This window comes from Notamacropus eugenii, chromosome 3 (genome assembly GCF_028372415.1).
Source record: "Notamacropus eugenii isolate mMacEug1 chromosome 3, mMacEug1.pri_v2, whole genome shotgun sequence".
NCBI lineage: Eukaryota > Metazoa > Chordata > Mammalia > Diprotodontia > Macropodidae > Notamacropus > Notamacropus eugenii.
The window spans coordinates 299,701,315-299,716,522 of NC_092874.1; the positions used below are offsets into that span (position 1 = coordinate 299,701,315).

The 15,208-nt window shown below is 42.5% G+C and overlaps 1 protein-coding gene across 5 annotated transcripts in view; it reads right to left on the reverse strand.

The window, feature by feature from the left end:
• Nucleotides 1–15,208, reverse strand: part of MRTFA (myocardin related transcription factor A) — a 156,148-nt gene that overhangs the window by 37,723 nt on the left and 103,217 nt on the right. For all 5 annotated transcript variants that reach the window (XM_072656225.1, XM_072656224.1, XM_072656227.1 and 2 more), the window contains one exon: nt 8,176–8,241. In XM_072656225.1, the coding sequence (XP_072512326.1) occupies nt 8,176–8,241 (66 nt within the window). The remainder of the gene's footprint in view (nt 1–8,175; nt 8,242–15,208) is intronic.

Below are 15,208 nucleotides of genomic sequence, written 5' to 3' on the forward strand. Positions count from 1 at the left end.
AGTGACTAGATATTCATCAGGATGACTGGAGATGACCCAGGATGAGGCAGTTGGGGTTAAGTGACTTGCCCAAGGTCACACAGCTAGTGAGAGTCAAGTGACTGAGGTGAGATTTGAACTCAGGTCCTCCTGACTCCTGCACTGGTGCTCTATCCACTGCACCACCTTGCTGCCAACCAATGAATTAAGGGGATGAGTGAAGGTATATCCAGTACTGGAAAGGGTGACCAGAAAGCCTGTTAAACCATGAAAGGAGTGTGAGAGGAAAAGATTTAGGATTAAGGGAAGTTTGTTGCCTGTGGAACAGGCATTCCAGAGGGCACAGTAAAATGGGCAGGTGGCTTTTGCCTGGAACTTTGAGTAGGAACTTTAAGGAATCAGGAGCTGGGGAATGGGTTTTGGATGATGATCCACAGGGGTTCAGAATCACCGACTGAGATGTGTTATCATTAAGATGTTCATTGAGTGCTACTCCTCTACTTAGAGGAGGTTAAGAGATTGGGCTGGACACAAGTAGAGCCTGAAATGGCACAGCAGGAGATGGATGGAGACAAGTAAAGCCTTGGAAATGGCACAACAGGAGATGGAAGTCTCACTCCCCATTTATTTTCCTCTTCCCTCAAGGGACAGGTAGCGGCAGGAGATGGAAGACCTGAGGTCAATGGGAAGGTTGTTCCTCTTTGCACTAGAAGGTCTCTACATCCCAGCTGGAAAAATCAGACTGGTGGAAGGAAGTGCCAGCACAGATGGAAGTCACTCCCTCAGCCTTTAGCAGCCTTCCCTCAGGGGACACATAGAATAGGAGATGGACGTCTTAGTCAGAGGAAGGTCTCTCTCACTTCTTTTTCTTTAGTTTACTGATTCTTAAACCTTCTCTTCTTGGTCTGTTTCTAGGTCAGTTGTTTTTGATATGAGATGTCTTATATTTTCTTCTACTTCTTTTTTCAGTCTTTTGACTTTGTTTCAATATTTCTTGTTATCACATGGAGCCACTGGCATTTCTATTTGGTCTTTTCTAATTTTCAGGGAATTAGTGGCTTGGTTTTGTTATCTATTATGCCAAGCTGTTCACTGCCTTTCCAATTTTTTCTTCCACAGCTCTCATTTCTTTTTCAGTTTTTCCCTCTAGCACTCTCATTTCATTTTTTTAAAAAAATAAACTTTAAAAAAACTTGCTTCATTTCTTCAAGGAATTCTAGTTGAGTTTGTGCTCAAGTTGTGTTTTTCTCTGAGCCACTTCTTGTAGATGTTTTAGAATTCTTCTTTTCTGCTTTTGTGGCTTGAGTTTTCTTGCTGCCATTAATACCTCTTTAGGGGAGAATTCTTTTTTTGTTTGATTATTATCCCACTGACTTCCTGATTTCAGACTTGATGTTAGGGCTGGATTCTGCAGGCTTCTGGTGGGGAGATCTGGGCTTGCCTTGTTGCTACTTTCTTAAGGTACTGAGTGTTACATGATTTCAGGATCTCAGGGGCAGGCTGGGAACCTGCAAGCTTTAAGTGCTCTCATGGTAGTCTGATATAGAGCAAAGTCTGATTGCTGCCTACCCTAATCTGATCACTGAATTCCTGACTTTAGTTTTGGTCTGATCAATAGTATAGAATGCTTATGGACCCAGCCCCTATTAGCCAACTGAAAGCTTTGTTGGTTCTGAATGAAAGAATTCTAGGCAGGATTCTCTGGTATAAGACTTTTACCCAGGTTATTCCTCCACAGACTGGGCTAAATGCTGGAACTGAGACCTTGTTCTACTCCTGGAATCTGTGCCACACAGCTACCCTTTGCTTCTGAACTTGCTATTTCCTTGCATTATATAGCCTTTCTACCTTGGACTGCCACTCCCATGTAGAGATCCCTTTGTCAGTCTACCCTATATCTGTGATCCAGGACTGAGTATTAGGAGACAAAACTGCCCGTTCCCATCATCGTGCCCTGGGCCCTCTCCCTGAGTGTTCTTGGCCTAACATCTCATCCCCAGTATCCACAGACCTCTTTGTTCCCCTGGATGGTTCGCTATGACTTTTTCTGGATTTCCCCATCAAGATTAGGTCTGGTGCCTCTTCTAGATCTCTGTGGAGGGGAGCTCAATTGTACTGCTTTCTAAAGTTTCATTAGCTTGACTCCACCCCTCTCAGATAAAACGTCAAAAAGAGACACACTGTTCTGAGAACTAGATAAGACCTCATCTGATGAAATATACTGGGGGAACCTATTTAAAGGAAGATTAGTACCTCAGGTAACCATGGCCATAAGGCTACAACTTGTGATTCATCAGTTAATCTGCATGTCACTGTTTTTAGAGCTGAGAAGATTATAATTGAGAAACTTTAACTAAAATAAGTGGGAGACCACAGGAAGATTATATAAGGACTGATGAGGTCCTACCTGGCAGAAAAGTGCAACTAATAAATTGCACATTATAGATTAGAGATTGGTCACTGAGAATACGGAGGCATCAGAAACCAGAGAGAAGAAACTATAGGAAAAGGCAGACAAAAGGAGCATGAGAGTAAGTTGAGCCCAGGAGAAGTCTCAAGAAGCAGGGGAAAGAAAAAGGCTGTCATCCTTCTCTGAGACCACTGCTCTGATGATTGACTGGGGAAAGGACTGAAGGCTTGTCTGCTGATTGGAAGACAGCTAAATCTGGACCCTATGAACAAAGGCGTCTGAGTTTACTTCTAGAGCCATCAAGAATTTCAGAAGGGAGAAACCTTGCACCTGACTGTCCTCTACGATTTGGGAAGAAATAGAGGGGAAAAGACAAGCAGACATCTATTCTACTGTGGTATCTGATACTAGAGAAGGGGATTTTCTTTGCTGGAGCTGATCTGTTTAGTGATGAGTTGGCTGGACTTGTCTGCATTGCCCAGAGAGTTAAAGAGGAGATTTACAGTTCTTTGGGTTAAGGGAAATGCTTGTCACTGAACAAGTATGATGGTGATTATATATTTGTCTATGTGTATATGTGTATATATGTACGTGTGTAGGTATGTAATTCAAATTATATGTGTATGTACAGTGTCCATTTTTGACAGCATTAGAAGGCTGGTTAGGTGAATGCTGTAAGTTAGTTTAGCTATTTTTTGGCAAAGCATTTGACAAAATCATTCACAAAAATCTCACTGAAAAAATAGAGATGTAGGCTAAACCAGCACACTTAGGTGAATTTAAAATTGGCTGATGGACCAGACTCAAAAACTGATCCTACGTCAACTCAGAAGACATCAGGGGAAGAGGACTTGGAATCTGTAGTAGGTGCCATTCTTGTCACTACAGATGGCAAGTTTATCGAATGTGTAGATGACACCAAGCTCAGAGCACCAAACACCAAACATGGGATTTGTTAGGGATATATGTAAAGTTATTAAGCTGGGTTGAAAGAAATCAATCTTAAACTTTAGAAATCCAAGATGGCAGAGGTGTGGGGAAGACAATCACCATTTGAAAAAGACTCCTGTAGTGGGTACGGCGGACTACACACTCAATCTAACTCAGTGGTGTGATATGGCAGTTAATAAGGAAAACACAATCTTAGGCTCCATTAAGAGAGGCACAGTGTTTAGGATTAGGAAGGTGAAAATTCTGCTGTTCCTTGTCTTGGTCAAACCATACAAAGAATACTCTGGATGTTATATTTTAGGAAGGCAACTGGTAAACTGAGGACTGGCCAGAAAGCAGGCAATCAGGATGGTGAAGGGCCTAAATAAAGATCATGCCACAGAAAGGGTGGTGGAAAGAGCAGAGCATGCTGGGCCTGGACAAGAGAAGAGCTGGAGGTGATGTGGTAGCTTCCTGCCTGCAGGCATCTATAAAAAAGGGATTCAACTTGATCTTCTTGGCCCTATAGGACAGAAGTAGAAGCTCTGGTTGGAAGTTTGAAAAGGGCAAATTAACGGCTAATTAATTTAAGAATTAGCAGTATCCCAAAATGCGCCGGGCTGTCTGGGAAGTAGCGGGTTAGACAGATAAAGATAAGGCTGGATAACTATTTTTTGGGTCTGCTGCTGAAAGCTTCCTTGTTCAGATATAGGTTGACCAATATGGAGTCTGAGGGGTCTCTCAACTTAGATTCTATGAAAAATGGTGCAGGATGAGACGGTATGAATGGGTTGCAATCTATACTAATGTCAGGATACGTCCTGACAATGCTAAAGATACACAAAATACTGTTTGTGTATGTGGGAAAAAACTAAGGATGGGCGGGCAAGGAAATAGAAAATACCAGTATGTTAGCTATAGACTGAAATTTATCAAAAATGGAACCCTGTTGTTCCTTTCTCGATAATCCTAGTATTGGTCTGAAAAGGAAGAAACCAATACAGCTCCTCTTTTCTATCTAGGAGAGATTATAGATTTTTCTGGTTTGTGCCAAGTAACAGAACTTCTATGATTCCTTTAAAAGGTCATTCCTCTGCAACATCTCCCTGCCAGAACATTTCTCTTAGAATTCACCTCAACCTCCTGACCTTTTACACCTTTAAATGTCAAATATAAAAGGCAAGGGGAAAGCACTGTTTAAGAACAAGGCATTCCAAACACAGCTCATCTCTTCCCTGAACACAACACTGAATCTCTGTCTGGAGCACATGGAATACATCTTGCCTCAACTTTCTGACTTCAAGACTGGCTTCCTTACTCAGCCATCTCCCCCCTTCCCCCACGTTGCTTCTTCAACGGAAATCCATGGTGAAAGCCCAGGGTCTGGAACAGATAATCCTGTGCTGTCTGGCATTGTCTGCACAAATGCAGAGTTTAGTTAAGTGGTGTTAAATTGGAAACCTATGTTTACATGTTGAGAACAAAGGAGACTGGGAAGTGATCCTGCTGAACAGTCTACAGCAAACACCACCTTCATGACAGGCCAGATGTCTTAAATGATGTGTGTCGTTAGGGCAGAGACAGGAAGAACCAGGCACCAGGGCTTATTTCAGCTGCCAAGCCCTTTTCAGAAAAGCGGCTTCGTTCACAAAACTCTCCCTAGCACCCAATCATCTTCTGAACTTTCCCATTTCTCTCAAAGGCACTAGCCTTCTTCTTGTCTCCAAGGTTTGTAAGCTCAGTATTATTTTTGACTCCATTTTCCAATTTCCCACATTTTGTTTCCATCTTGTCCTCTTCTCACTCCATATGTAGTGACTGCTTGGTGCAGGCCCTCATTACCTCTCACCTGGACCACTGCCCACCAGCCTGCTGGAGAGGTCTACCTGCCCATTCCAATCCTATTTCCCTCAGCTGCCACAATGATTTTTTTTTCCAGGACAAGTCTGACCATGATCTGCTCAACAAACTCCAAGAGATTGTCACTGCCTCTGTTTGGCCTTGAAAACCCTTCACCACTTAGTCCCAATCTACCCTTCCTGTCTTAGAATCCATTAGCCCACTCCCAAGCTTCAAGTTCTTCATGCTCCTCCTCACATCCAGCTATTTCCCATCTCTGTGTCTTTGCCCTGGCTGTGCTCCAAACGTACCATGCATTCCCTCTTCCCCTCTGCCTCCTTCAAGGCTCATTTGAAACAGGGCCTTCAGTGTGAAAACTGGCCTGATACTTGAAACTGTTCATGCCTCACCCCTCCCTCCCTGCACCACTGAGGACCCATTCTGTCCAGATGATTGATTCTGTCTAGACATGTGGTTTTTGCCAACAGAATGGAAGCTCCTTGAGGGTAGAGATTGGTTTTGTTTTGTTTTTGGTATCGAGAAGTCAAATAGAGTGCCTGGCACACAGTGGGCACTGATTGATTGTGTGACTTTAGGTCACAACTTCTTTGGGTCTCAGTTTCTTAATCTGCCTTACCCCTACCAAAAGCAGAAAAAGAAGAAAAAAAGAAAAAAAAAAAGGAATAGCCTGGACTGGATAATGTCTAACTCCTTCTTATGTGTCATGACTCTAACTTGGGGTGGTTAACAGGCAAGAGAGAAAAGTCCAAACCTGCAGGAGTCCCAGGAGATTCCCACCTGATCATCTAACCCTGCCTTGCAAACATGAAAGGATCACCATTTTGTCCTGCAAGGCACTTACACATAAGTGGCTTTTCCTTTGGGGAGTGGGAGGCACAAGCGGGAGGAAGGTACGGACCAGAAGGCAGAGTCTACTCCATACCCATCAGCACATAACTGTCTCCAGCTGTTTTGCCTGGGTCAGGTTTAGCTCCCCAACTAGAGTTTATTTCATTTCCTTGACTGCAGCCCTGTCTCTTTTCTTTAATATCACTCAAAGCACTTAATGAAGTCCTAGACACTTAGGAAGCACTTGCTGAAACATGCATATCATCAGTTTCCTTGAGGAAAGCTGGCAATGTGTCTGCATGGTGCACATCAATCTGGAGATCATTTTGTAAGGCAGGTTTTTTCCCCTGCCCGATCTCAGGCTGCCTCACGTTCCTTTGGGTAGCTTGGGCCACTAATGGGACAATGTCCAAGACAGGGCATTGCTGGCAGGCTATGTCCTAGATTGGATAAAGCACCAGAGACTTGAAGTCACAGGACAACAGTTTTGATACTTCATTCTGTGTCCCTTTCTAGGCCTCAGTTTCCTTCTCTGTAAAGTGAAGGATCAGACTCTAAATGATCTCCTAGGTTCTCTTCCAGGTCTTGCAAGATACTATGAGTCTATAAAATAAGAATAATAATATTTGCACAACCTACTCTGGATGGCTGTTGCAAGACAAATGTTTTATAAATAAGTTATTCCCTAAGTGACAAGGACTCCAACCACTTGTTCTACAACATCAATGGATTCCATTCACACTGGGAGATACATTTGCCAAATCACACAGTTAAAGCAGGTAAACTGAAAACCAGTTTCTATACTGAAAGGGCATAAAACAAGACAAGGATGAACATGGTAATGAGATGAATGAACAGTGCAGTGTCAGAGAAAAGACAGACCATAAAAAAGAACTGACTTTGACAGGCCTCCCAGAATTCTCCAGGTGTTGCTAGAATCCTACCTCTTGAATCAGTAATGGATTCATCCTGAGGGCCCAGAAAGGGAACATGTTACCAATGTACTTTGAGTTATGAAGGTGGACAATTCTGATTTCCTCTCTGCCAATTAGAAGGAGTTTCGGAAGTTTCCTTTAATCTATTTCTCTGGAATTATGGGGGTGTATTATAGGTGGCTTTTCAGAGTAGGATTGAAAGACCTTTTTTTGCAGAAGGCTTTTCAAAGAAAAAAGCATGTTACATGCTTGGGATTGAAACAGAATCACATCAGAAACAACCAAAGTTTTGCTCACTTCCATCTCACTAAATTTATGATCCTGCTGGTATTGACAAGAACAGCAATCAGCATTACTACAAAGACTTCCTCCTAATCACCTGATGAGGGGAAGCAGGGAGCAATCTTTGAGCAACACAGGAAACTGAGGCCAAGAGAGATGGAGCTATTTGTCCACAGTCTGGCTGCTGTTCAGTGTCAGAAGCCTCTCAAAACACATCTTGCCCTCTTCATATTCTACCGCATTATTGTCAACGGGTCCCCCCAAATAGTCTGAAGTTCAGAGCTGGCTCCTCCAATGTCCACCAACCCCACCTACGGTATGCACATTCTAAGGGAGCCCAAGCTCACAGCCACATCACAATACTTGTCAATGCCTCACTCTGAAATCAAAGTCAAAATCTTTCTTCCAAAAATGACTGCTTTGACAGTTCAGAAAACAAGGCTAGGACTTGGAGGGGCAAGAAGGAAACCCCAGGGAGTTTTCTCCAACTCAAACAGCAAGGCAGAAAACTTGTGGGCCCTCATCCATAACACTCAAGTTCAAAAATTATGGTAAGTTGACAGAACTCACAGGAGAAAACCATAAAGGCAGGAAACCTGCACAAAGATTGATTACCAGCCCCGCCCTGCCCACGAAGGTACATGTTCAGAGCACATTCTTTGTAGCACACATCACGGAATCAAAGGATGATTCACAGTTCTCCCTGTCCTCCCTCACTACCTTCCATTTTCAAATTAATCAAGGCTGTTTCATTCAGTCTTGTTGGCCAGAACAATTGTAGCTCTCTGGATGCACTGAACTTTGAAAAACATTTGGTTGGGTTTTCTATTTTGTGCCAAACATTTCCCATTCCACCCCATCAGGCACATCTCTGGCACTACCCCCACCAAAAGCAGCTGGTTCTACTTGTTAGGAGAGGGCAGGGATGGGGCTGGTGGAGGGGGTACTTACGCGGCATGATCCCTTGGCTCACCAGCTCCTCCCGGGTCCGTCGTTGCTGAAGCTTCAACTGGAGCACTGCATAATAGAGAGAACAGGGAGGCAGAGGGTCAGTGGGACAGAGCACCACAAAAGGCCCATTTTAAAATTTAACATGAGTTTTGTCTTTCAGTTCTAAGCCATGAGGGTCTAAGTGTTAAGGAGAGGTCAGGGAGCTGTGAACGTCCGCAATTGCAGAAGTGGCCTCATAGAACACAGTTTCCGTATTTGGCTGTGGGTGGCAGGAGAGGAAGTTGTGAAGGGTCGTGCAAGGCGATAACAATCCACACAACTCAGAAGCCTCGCCTCTTGCACAAAACCTGCCAGACCAACACACTCCTTCCTGAGACTGGAAGTTTGAAAAATGACAAGGTACTAGATTTCCATTTATCAGAAGGGTGTTCTACAAGGCTCCATTTCCTAAGTTAACCAAAAGTAGTATGAACACGGCAATTATGCGGCTCAAGCTGTATGGCAGCCATTTCTAATGCGTCTGTGTACTGTGGGCAAGGCTCTGTCCAAATCGCTGTCCACACATCCCTTTGCCCTTCTCCCTTTCTTTACCCTCCAGAGCACTCAAAGGCCCAGACACTCCCTGAAGATGAGGAAGCGATTCAGAGCACATCCGGACGGGGCTCGATTTTAGTATCAAATGAGTGCTTGCTGTCACCCTGGCATGGCAGCACAGCTTGATAAGAGTTTGTTTAAAAAAAAAAAAAGATAAAAGATAAAAATCAATTCTCTGTATTTCAAAAGCCAAAAAAACAAAACAAAAAAAAAACCAAACCCTGATACACCCTACATGAAGCCACAGGCCTCTCCTGTATTTATAGATAGTTTATATAAATGAAACATGTACTACTCTATGAGAGGCTGGAGCTTGGGTTGCAGAAAGATGTTTAAACAAGACATCTCTGAATAACTACAATTTTGCAAACAAGATGACTAACTAGGGTGTGTATCCAACTCTGTCATCTGCTTCTCTCAATAAAAAGTTTTTCATTAGCTCCCAAGCAGGGGTGATAGAAAGTGACACGAATGGACCCACTCTCTTCTTAACGGCTAACAATCATAATGACAACTCGTGTTACTGTTTTTGTTGCTAATATATGTAGTGACTGGAAAGCATTCCAGCATGTTGTCTCACTGAGTTCTCACCTGAGGAAACTGAGGCTGCTAGAAGTTAGCTAACTTGCTTGGGGACACGGGACTGAAGTTTTTGAGGGAGGATCCAGCCCAAAACATGGCTCTGTCTACAAAGCTTTAAGCCTCTCTCCCATGGTTAACAAAGATTTGGAAATGACCCAAGATCACAGGCCGAGCTTCTTAGTCCCCATCATTTCCTGACACGGAGCCCTTCCATTTAGTCAGGCAGGGCTTTGGTCACAGACTCGTTCTGCCCAAGCTTCTCTCACTTTCCTTTCATTTATCTAAATCCTGCTCACTGAACAAGGACCAGCGAGAAGGTCCCCTCCAATAGAAAACATTCCCATTTAACTTCCACTTAGGGTAGGTTTCTTTACCTGGAATCTGTGAAATTAAGAACAAAATTACAGTTTTATTTTAACTAATGTTTTCGTTGTAATCCTATGTATTTTATGCATTTAAAAACATTATTCTGAGGACAAATAGGGTGAAGAATCTTGATTTAGAGGAAATAATAACTGAACGATTTGGTCCCTTTCACTCACATACCAGCAAGCAACAGAACCTTATGTGTGCATACATGTGCATAAGTAGAGGGCTTGCACTGTTCACTGCTTCCTTATTTCTCTAGGGTGAGAGAGGGGACCGGAATAAGACACTCTACTCAATACTGCCTGACATCAGGGTGACTTCTGGGGCCACAATTTAGCCACACTAAAATCCTCAGTATCTTTTCCATATGAACTACTGTCTAAACCACATGAACAACACATACATGAACAGTTGATTTTTTAAAACACAAATATAGGATATTAGAGAGGAAAGAACACTGCATTTGGGGCCTGCAACCTTGGGTTCAAATCTTTAACTCTGATGCAACTTATTTCAGTGTGACTTGAACTCACCTCCACACTAGGCTAGATATCCTCATCCTCCTAGCTTCCCAGGCTTCCTTCATATCTCAAACTATAAATCCCACCTTCTTTAAGAAGTCTTTTCTGGTCCCTTTTAATGCTGGTGCCTTACATCTCTGGATTATTTCCAATTCATCCTCCATCATCTCAGTTGTTGTTTCCTCTGGAAAAGTTGACTTTCAACTCTCTTTGCATCACCAGGGCTCAACCTACATGCCTGACACATAGTAAAGGCTTAATGAACACCCACTAACTATCTGTTCTTCAGTTTCCTTATGCGTAAAGTGAGAGGGCTGTATTAAATGATCTCTAAGGGTCCTTCTGGGGAAGCTAAGCGGCACAGTAGATAGAATGCCAGGCCTGGAGTCAGGAAAACTCATCTTGAGTTCAAATCTGGCCTCAGACACTTACTAGCTATGTGACCCTGGGCAAGTTACTTCACCCTCTTTGCCTCAGTTTCCTCATCTGTAAAATGAGTTGGAGAAGAAAATGGCAAACCGCTCCTGTATCTTTGGCAAGAAAATCCCAAATGGGGTCACAAAGAGCTGGACATGACTAAAAACAACTAAACAACAAGGGTCCTTTCAGATTTAATTCTTGCGTTACTAGGAGACCTTGTTTGTTAATACATATCTGTCACCTACAGATGGGATACTCCCTTTTCTAAGGGGGGCTGGTTGGGGGATAAAAGTAACCTACCTACATTTACAATGCAGGAATCATCCTGGTTAAGAAGTTTTATGACAAAAAATGCTCTAAATCACTACTTATTTGAGAAATGCAAATTAAAACAACTCTTGAGGTACCACCTCACACATCTATCAAATTGGTTAAAATGACAGAAAAGGAAAATGACAAATGTTGGCGGGGATGTGGAAAAATTGGGACACTAATGCACTACTGAAGTAGATGTGAAACTGATCCAACCATTCTGGAAAGCAATTTGGAAATATGTCCAAAGGGCTATAAAACCATGTGTACCCTTTGGTCCAGCAATACCACTACTAGGTTTGTATTCCAAAGAGTTCAAAGAAAAAGGAAAAGGACCTATTTGTACAAAATATTTAGAGCAGTTTTTTATGTGGTGCCCCCCAAGAAAAGTGAAATTGAAGGAATGCCCATTAACTGCAAATGGCTGAACAAATTGTGGTATATGATTGTGCTATAAATGATAAACAGGATGGTTTCAGAAAAACCTGAAAAGACTTACATGGACTGGATCAAAGAGAAATGAGCAGAACCAGAACACTGCACACAGTAACAGCAAGGATCAGCCACAAATGACTTAGCTATTCTCAGTAATACAATGATCCAAGACAATTCCAAAGGACAAATGGTGAAAAATGTTATCCACCTTCAGAGAAAGAACTGATGAAGTTGGAGAGCAGATCAAAGCATACTTTTTAAAAACTTTATTTTTACTGAGTTTTTTTGGTCTCCATTTTCTTTTGCAACATGGCTAATATGGAAATGTTTTGCATGACTGCATATATATAATCTATATCAAATTGCTTGCCTTCTTGAGGGGGGAGAGGAGGGAGAGAAATACAAAATTTTAAAACAACAAATGTTTCAAAAAGCAGCACATTTTACATTAGACTTGATGTTGTGCATTAGCAGATTCTGTAGTTCTGTATATGACTCCCAGTTATTTCACTAGAACTCAGTGTGGTACAATGGAAAGAGCCCTGAAACTGGAGTCAGAGGACCTATGTTCAAAGGACCTATGTTCAAATAAGGTGCTAACTGCCACTCACTGCCCTGTGATTCTAAATAACTCACTCACTAGGCTTCAAGGTCTTCATCTATGAAATATGCAGGTTAGATCTGATGGCTCCTAAAAGTCCCTTCCAATTCCAAATCCATGATCCTCTGAACTCAATTAATCCTCCATGATTAAGGAAAGCAAAAGGAAAGCCCAGGGCACCGTCCCTTGAGTACAGGGGTGGGAAAGCAAGCCAGGCAACTTAACCACTGAGTGCCCTTTCAATAAAGAAACTCAATTCTTCTAGGAAACGTGATGACAGGTGAAAAACTTCATGTTAACTAAAACCACTACGCTCAAGATCTTTCCTTAAGGATGTCCACAGCCTCAGCAAGTGACAGTGACATGAGCAAGGAAGTCTCACTGCCACAAGGTCATCTAGCAGGAATTTGGATCATTGGGCCCAGGCTCTAAGAAGAAAGGAACAAGCAACAGAGACAGGACGGTTCAGGCCAATGTCAACAAGCTTAGGGCTCTTGCCCTCTAAATTAACCCCAGAATTTACTTTCTCTTCAGAACATTCTGAAGCCACAAAATAACAAGGGAGTTAAAAGAGTGCAGTGGAAATGTGAGAGAAGAGGGAAAAGAAAATTTTACACTGCTTCCTGAGAGTTCTAGCGAAGTTACTAGAAAATGTCTATCTATGTACAAGGACATACTATATCAATACAGAATAATCAATGTTCTTAACCTAAAACTTACAACATTTTTAAAATTCAACAGGTCTAAACACCTCAAAGAAACTGCTCAGAGTCAATAAACATTTTTAAGAGCTTGGTATGTGCCAGGCCTGTGCCAAGTGTTGGGGATTCAAAGGCAAAAGCTGCCTCTAGAGGCCCTTGAGGAGCTCACAAGCTAATTGGGGGACCCATATAACTTACTTAAACAACCATATACAAGCAACATACTTGATAAATAGAGAATTATTAACAGGAACTATTACCCTAAAACAATAACAATTTTCTTTAAAAATCCACTAGAAAGGGATACAAGTTCAACCAGCAGGCTTGGCAATGATCCTGAATTCAGAGACTTCCTGCTTCATGAGACTCCTGCAAAGCTCTCCAATTTACTCTCTGACTGAACTCTTGTAGCCTGGGCAAGCAAGGTACTTTCCACTGCTTCTTAATGCTAGTCTAGAGAGGAAGGGAGTTCCATTACAAATGCTAATAAGAATTAGACTTCAATTATCTGAAAGGGCCATCAGTTCCCTGGCCTCCTTTGTCTCCCCCACCTCTGCTGTTAACTCCCCATTTATCTGAAATCTGACCAAGTTCCCCAGTGAAATAAGGGAGGTGACCTTGTAACTCTATTATCTTTGGTGTTGCTATAACTTGACAGTCAGTGTGTCTTGTTTGGTACATTGCATAACTCTCTTCTAGTTACTTCAATGATATTTATAAAAAAGAAAAAAAATTAAGTAGCCGAATCAAGTAACAGTATGATTTCTTTATTATACATAAGAATGATCCTTCTGACTTCTGATGAAGATGAAGGAACAAAAACTGTTTTCTGCCCTGCACTGGAACTTCCTCTTTTTATAGTCATCCTGATTACTGGTCACCATTTTATATAAATTCTCTCCTTTGATATTTGCCAACTACAGAGATGAATCATCTTAGCAGACATTTCATGACAGACTTTTAATAAATACCAAACCAAACCAGATGAACAAGGCCACAGAGCCACTTGGTCAGTAAGGACACAGAGTTCCAAGGCCTACCAGGCCCACCTGGCCTATACCCTAAAGTGTCAAGCACCAGTTCAGACCTCAGACACTCTTTGTTTTGGGGTTAGGTACTCTACAAGTGCTGAGTCAGGAGAGAAGGTATGCCATCCCTTGGGCCCACACTCTAATCAAAAAGCATGGCTTGTCTGATCTACTTGCCAATGAATTCCACCATCTATTTAGTGGATCAGCTAGTCAGCCTACACACATAAGGCTTACATAGAGATGAGCAAATATTTGTAGAGATGGAAGTCACTGACTAAGCAGCCCATTAAAGATCAGATTTGGAACAGAGAAAATTATTTTAAAAAACACTATAAAGTAGAACTGAACACCATCATCTGCCCCTTAGGAACTGTCAGCGCCTCCAGCTCCTTCCTAAACAATGACGACTCATATTTACTGTGAGACAGAGAAAGCACATGGGTACAGAACCTCTGCAGACTGAGCTCATCTTACTCCTTTCTCATTTCTGAAGCAACCTCCACTACAGGAACAAGAAAGTCCGAATACAGAGAGACGGAAAAGAATCGGAGAGGTTACTGATATGGTAAAGGATACGAAAGAAAACAAAGGCGCAGCCATCTCCCTCCCACTTCTCTCACTGAGCACCTCAAACTATTGTCAAGTGGGATTTGTACAGCACTTAGCACAAGGCCTGGTGCTATCTAAATGCTCATCCCCTTCCCTTCCCCTTGTTTCAGACTGCCTCCAAGAATCAGGACAGCAAAGACAGGCTCAGTTCAGAAAAGAAGATAGGTGACAGGCTATTTTTCTCAGGCTCTGATTATCCAAATATGAGAATGGTAATTCCTATTCCATGATGGCCTGGGACCTCGACTTCAAATCGTTTTGACAATCTAGGTTAGACGCCCTTACACGCATTAAACAGCAGCATTATGGATATGTTTCAGGCCCCATGTGGGGTCTGAAAATGACATGCCAGGCAGCAAAGCAGAAAAGCCATCACCGAATGACCTGAATAAGGCCTCCTCCAAGTATCTTATTCGGCTTTCAGAGGCTGTTGAGCCTAGTCCATACCTGGACATGTGTTGTCTCTACAGCATCCCTGACAAGGTGATCATGGCAGGCACCTCTGTGTGAAGATTCCCACTGAGAGTTCCACAGGCTGCACTTTGGGAGAGCCTGGTCAGGAGAAATCTCCTTCTGCTCACCCTGTGTTTGCTTCTCCTCAACTGCCACAACTGGTACTAGTTCTATACTCAAGGTCAAAAGAACAAGTCAATTCCCTCCTCCAAATGATGGAATCATCAAATACACCAATCACTCAACCAATCAACAGTTATTAATTACAGAAGATAGAGCACTGGGCCTAAAGTAAGAAAGGGCCAAGTTCAAACCTAATCGTAGACATTTACTGCGTGATCCTGAGAAAATCACTTAACCTATTTGCCTTAGTTTCTCTGACCAGAATAACACCTACTTGCTGGA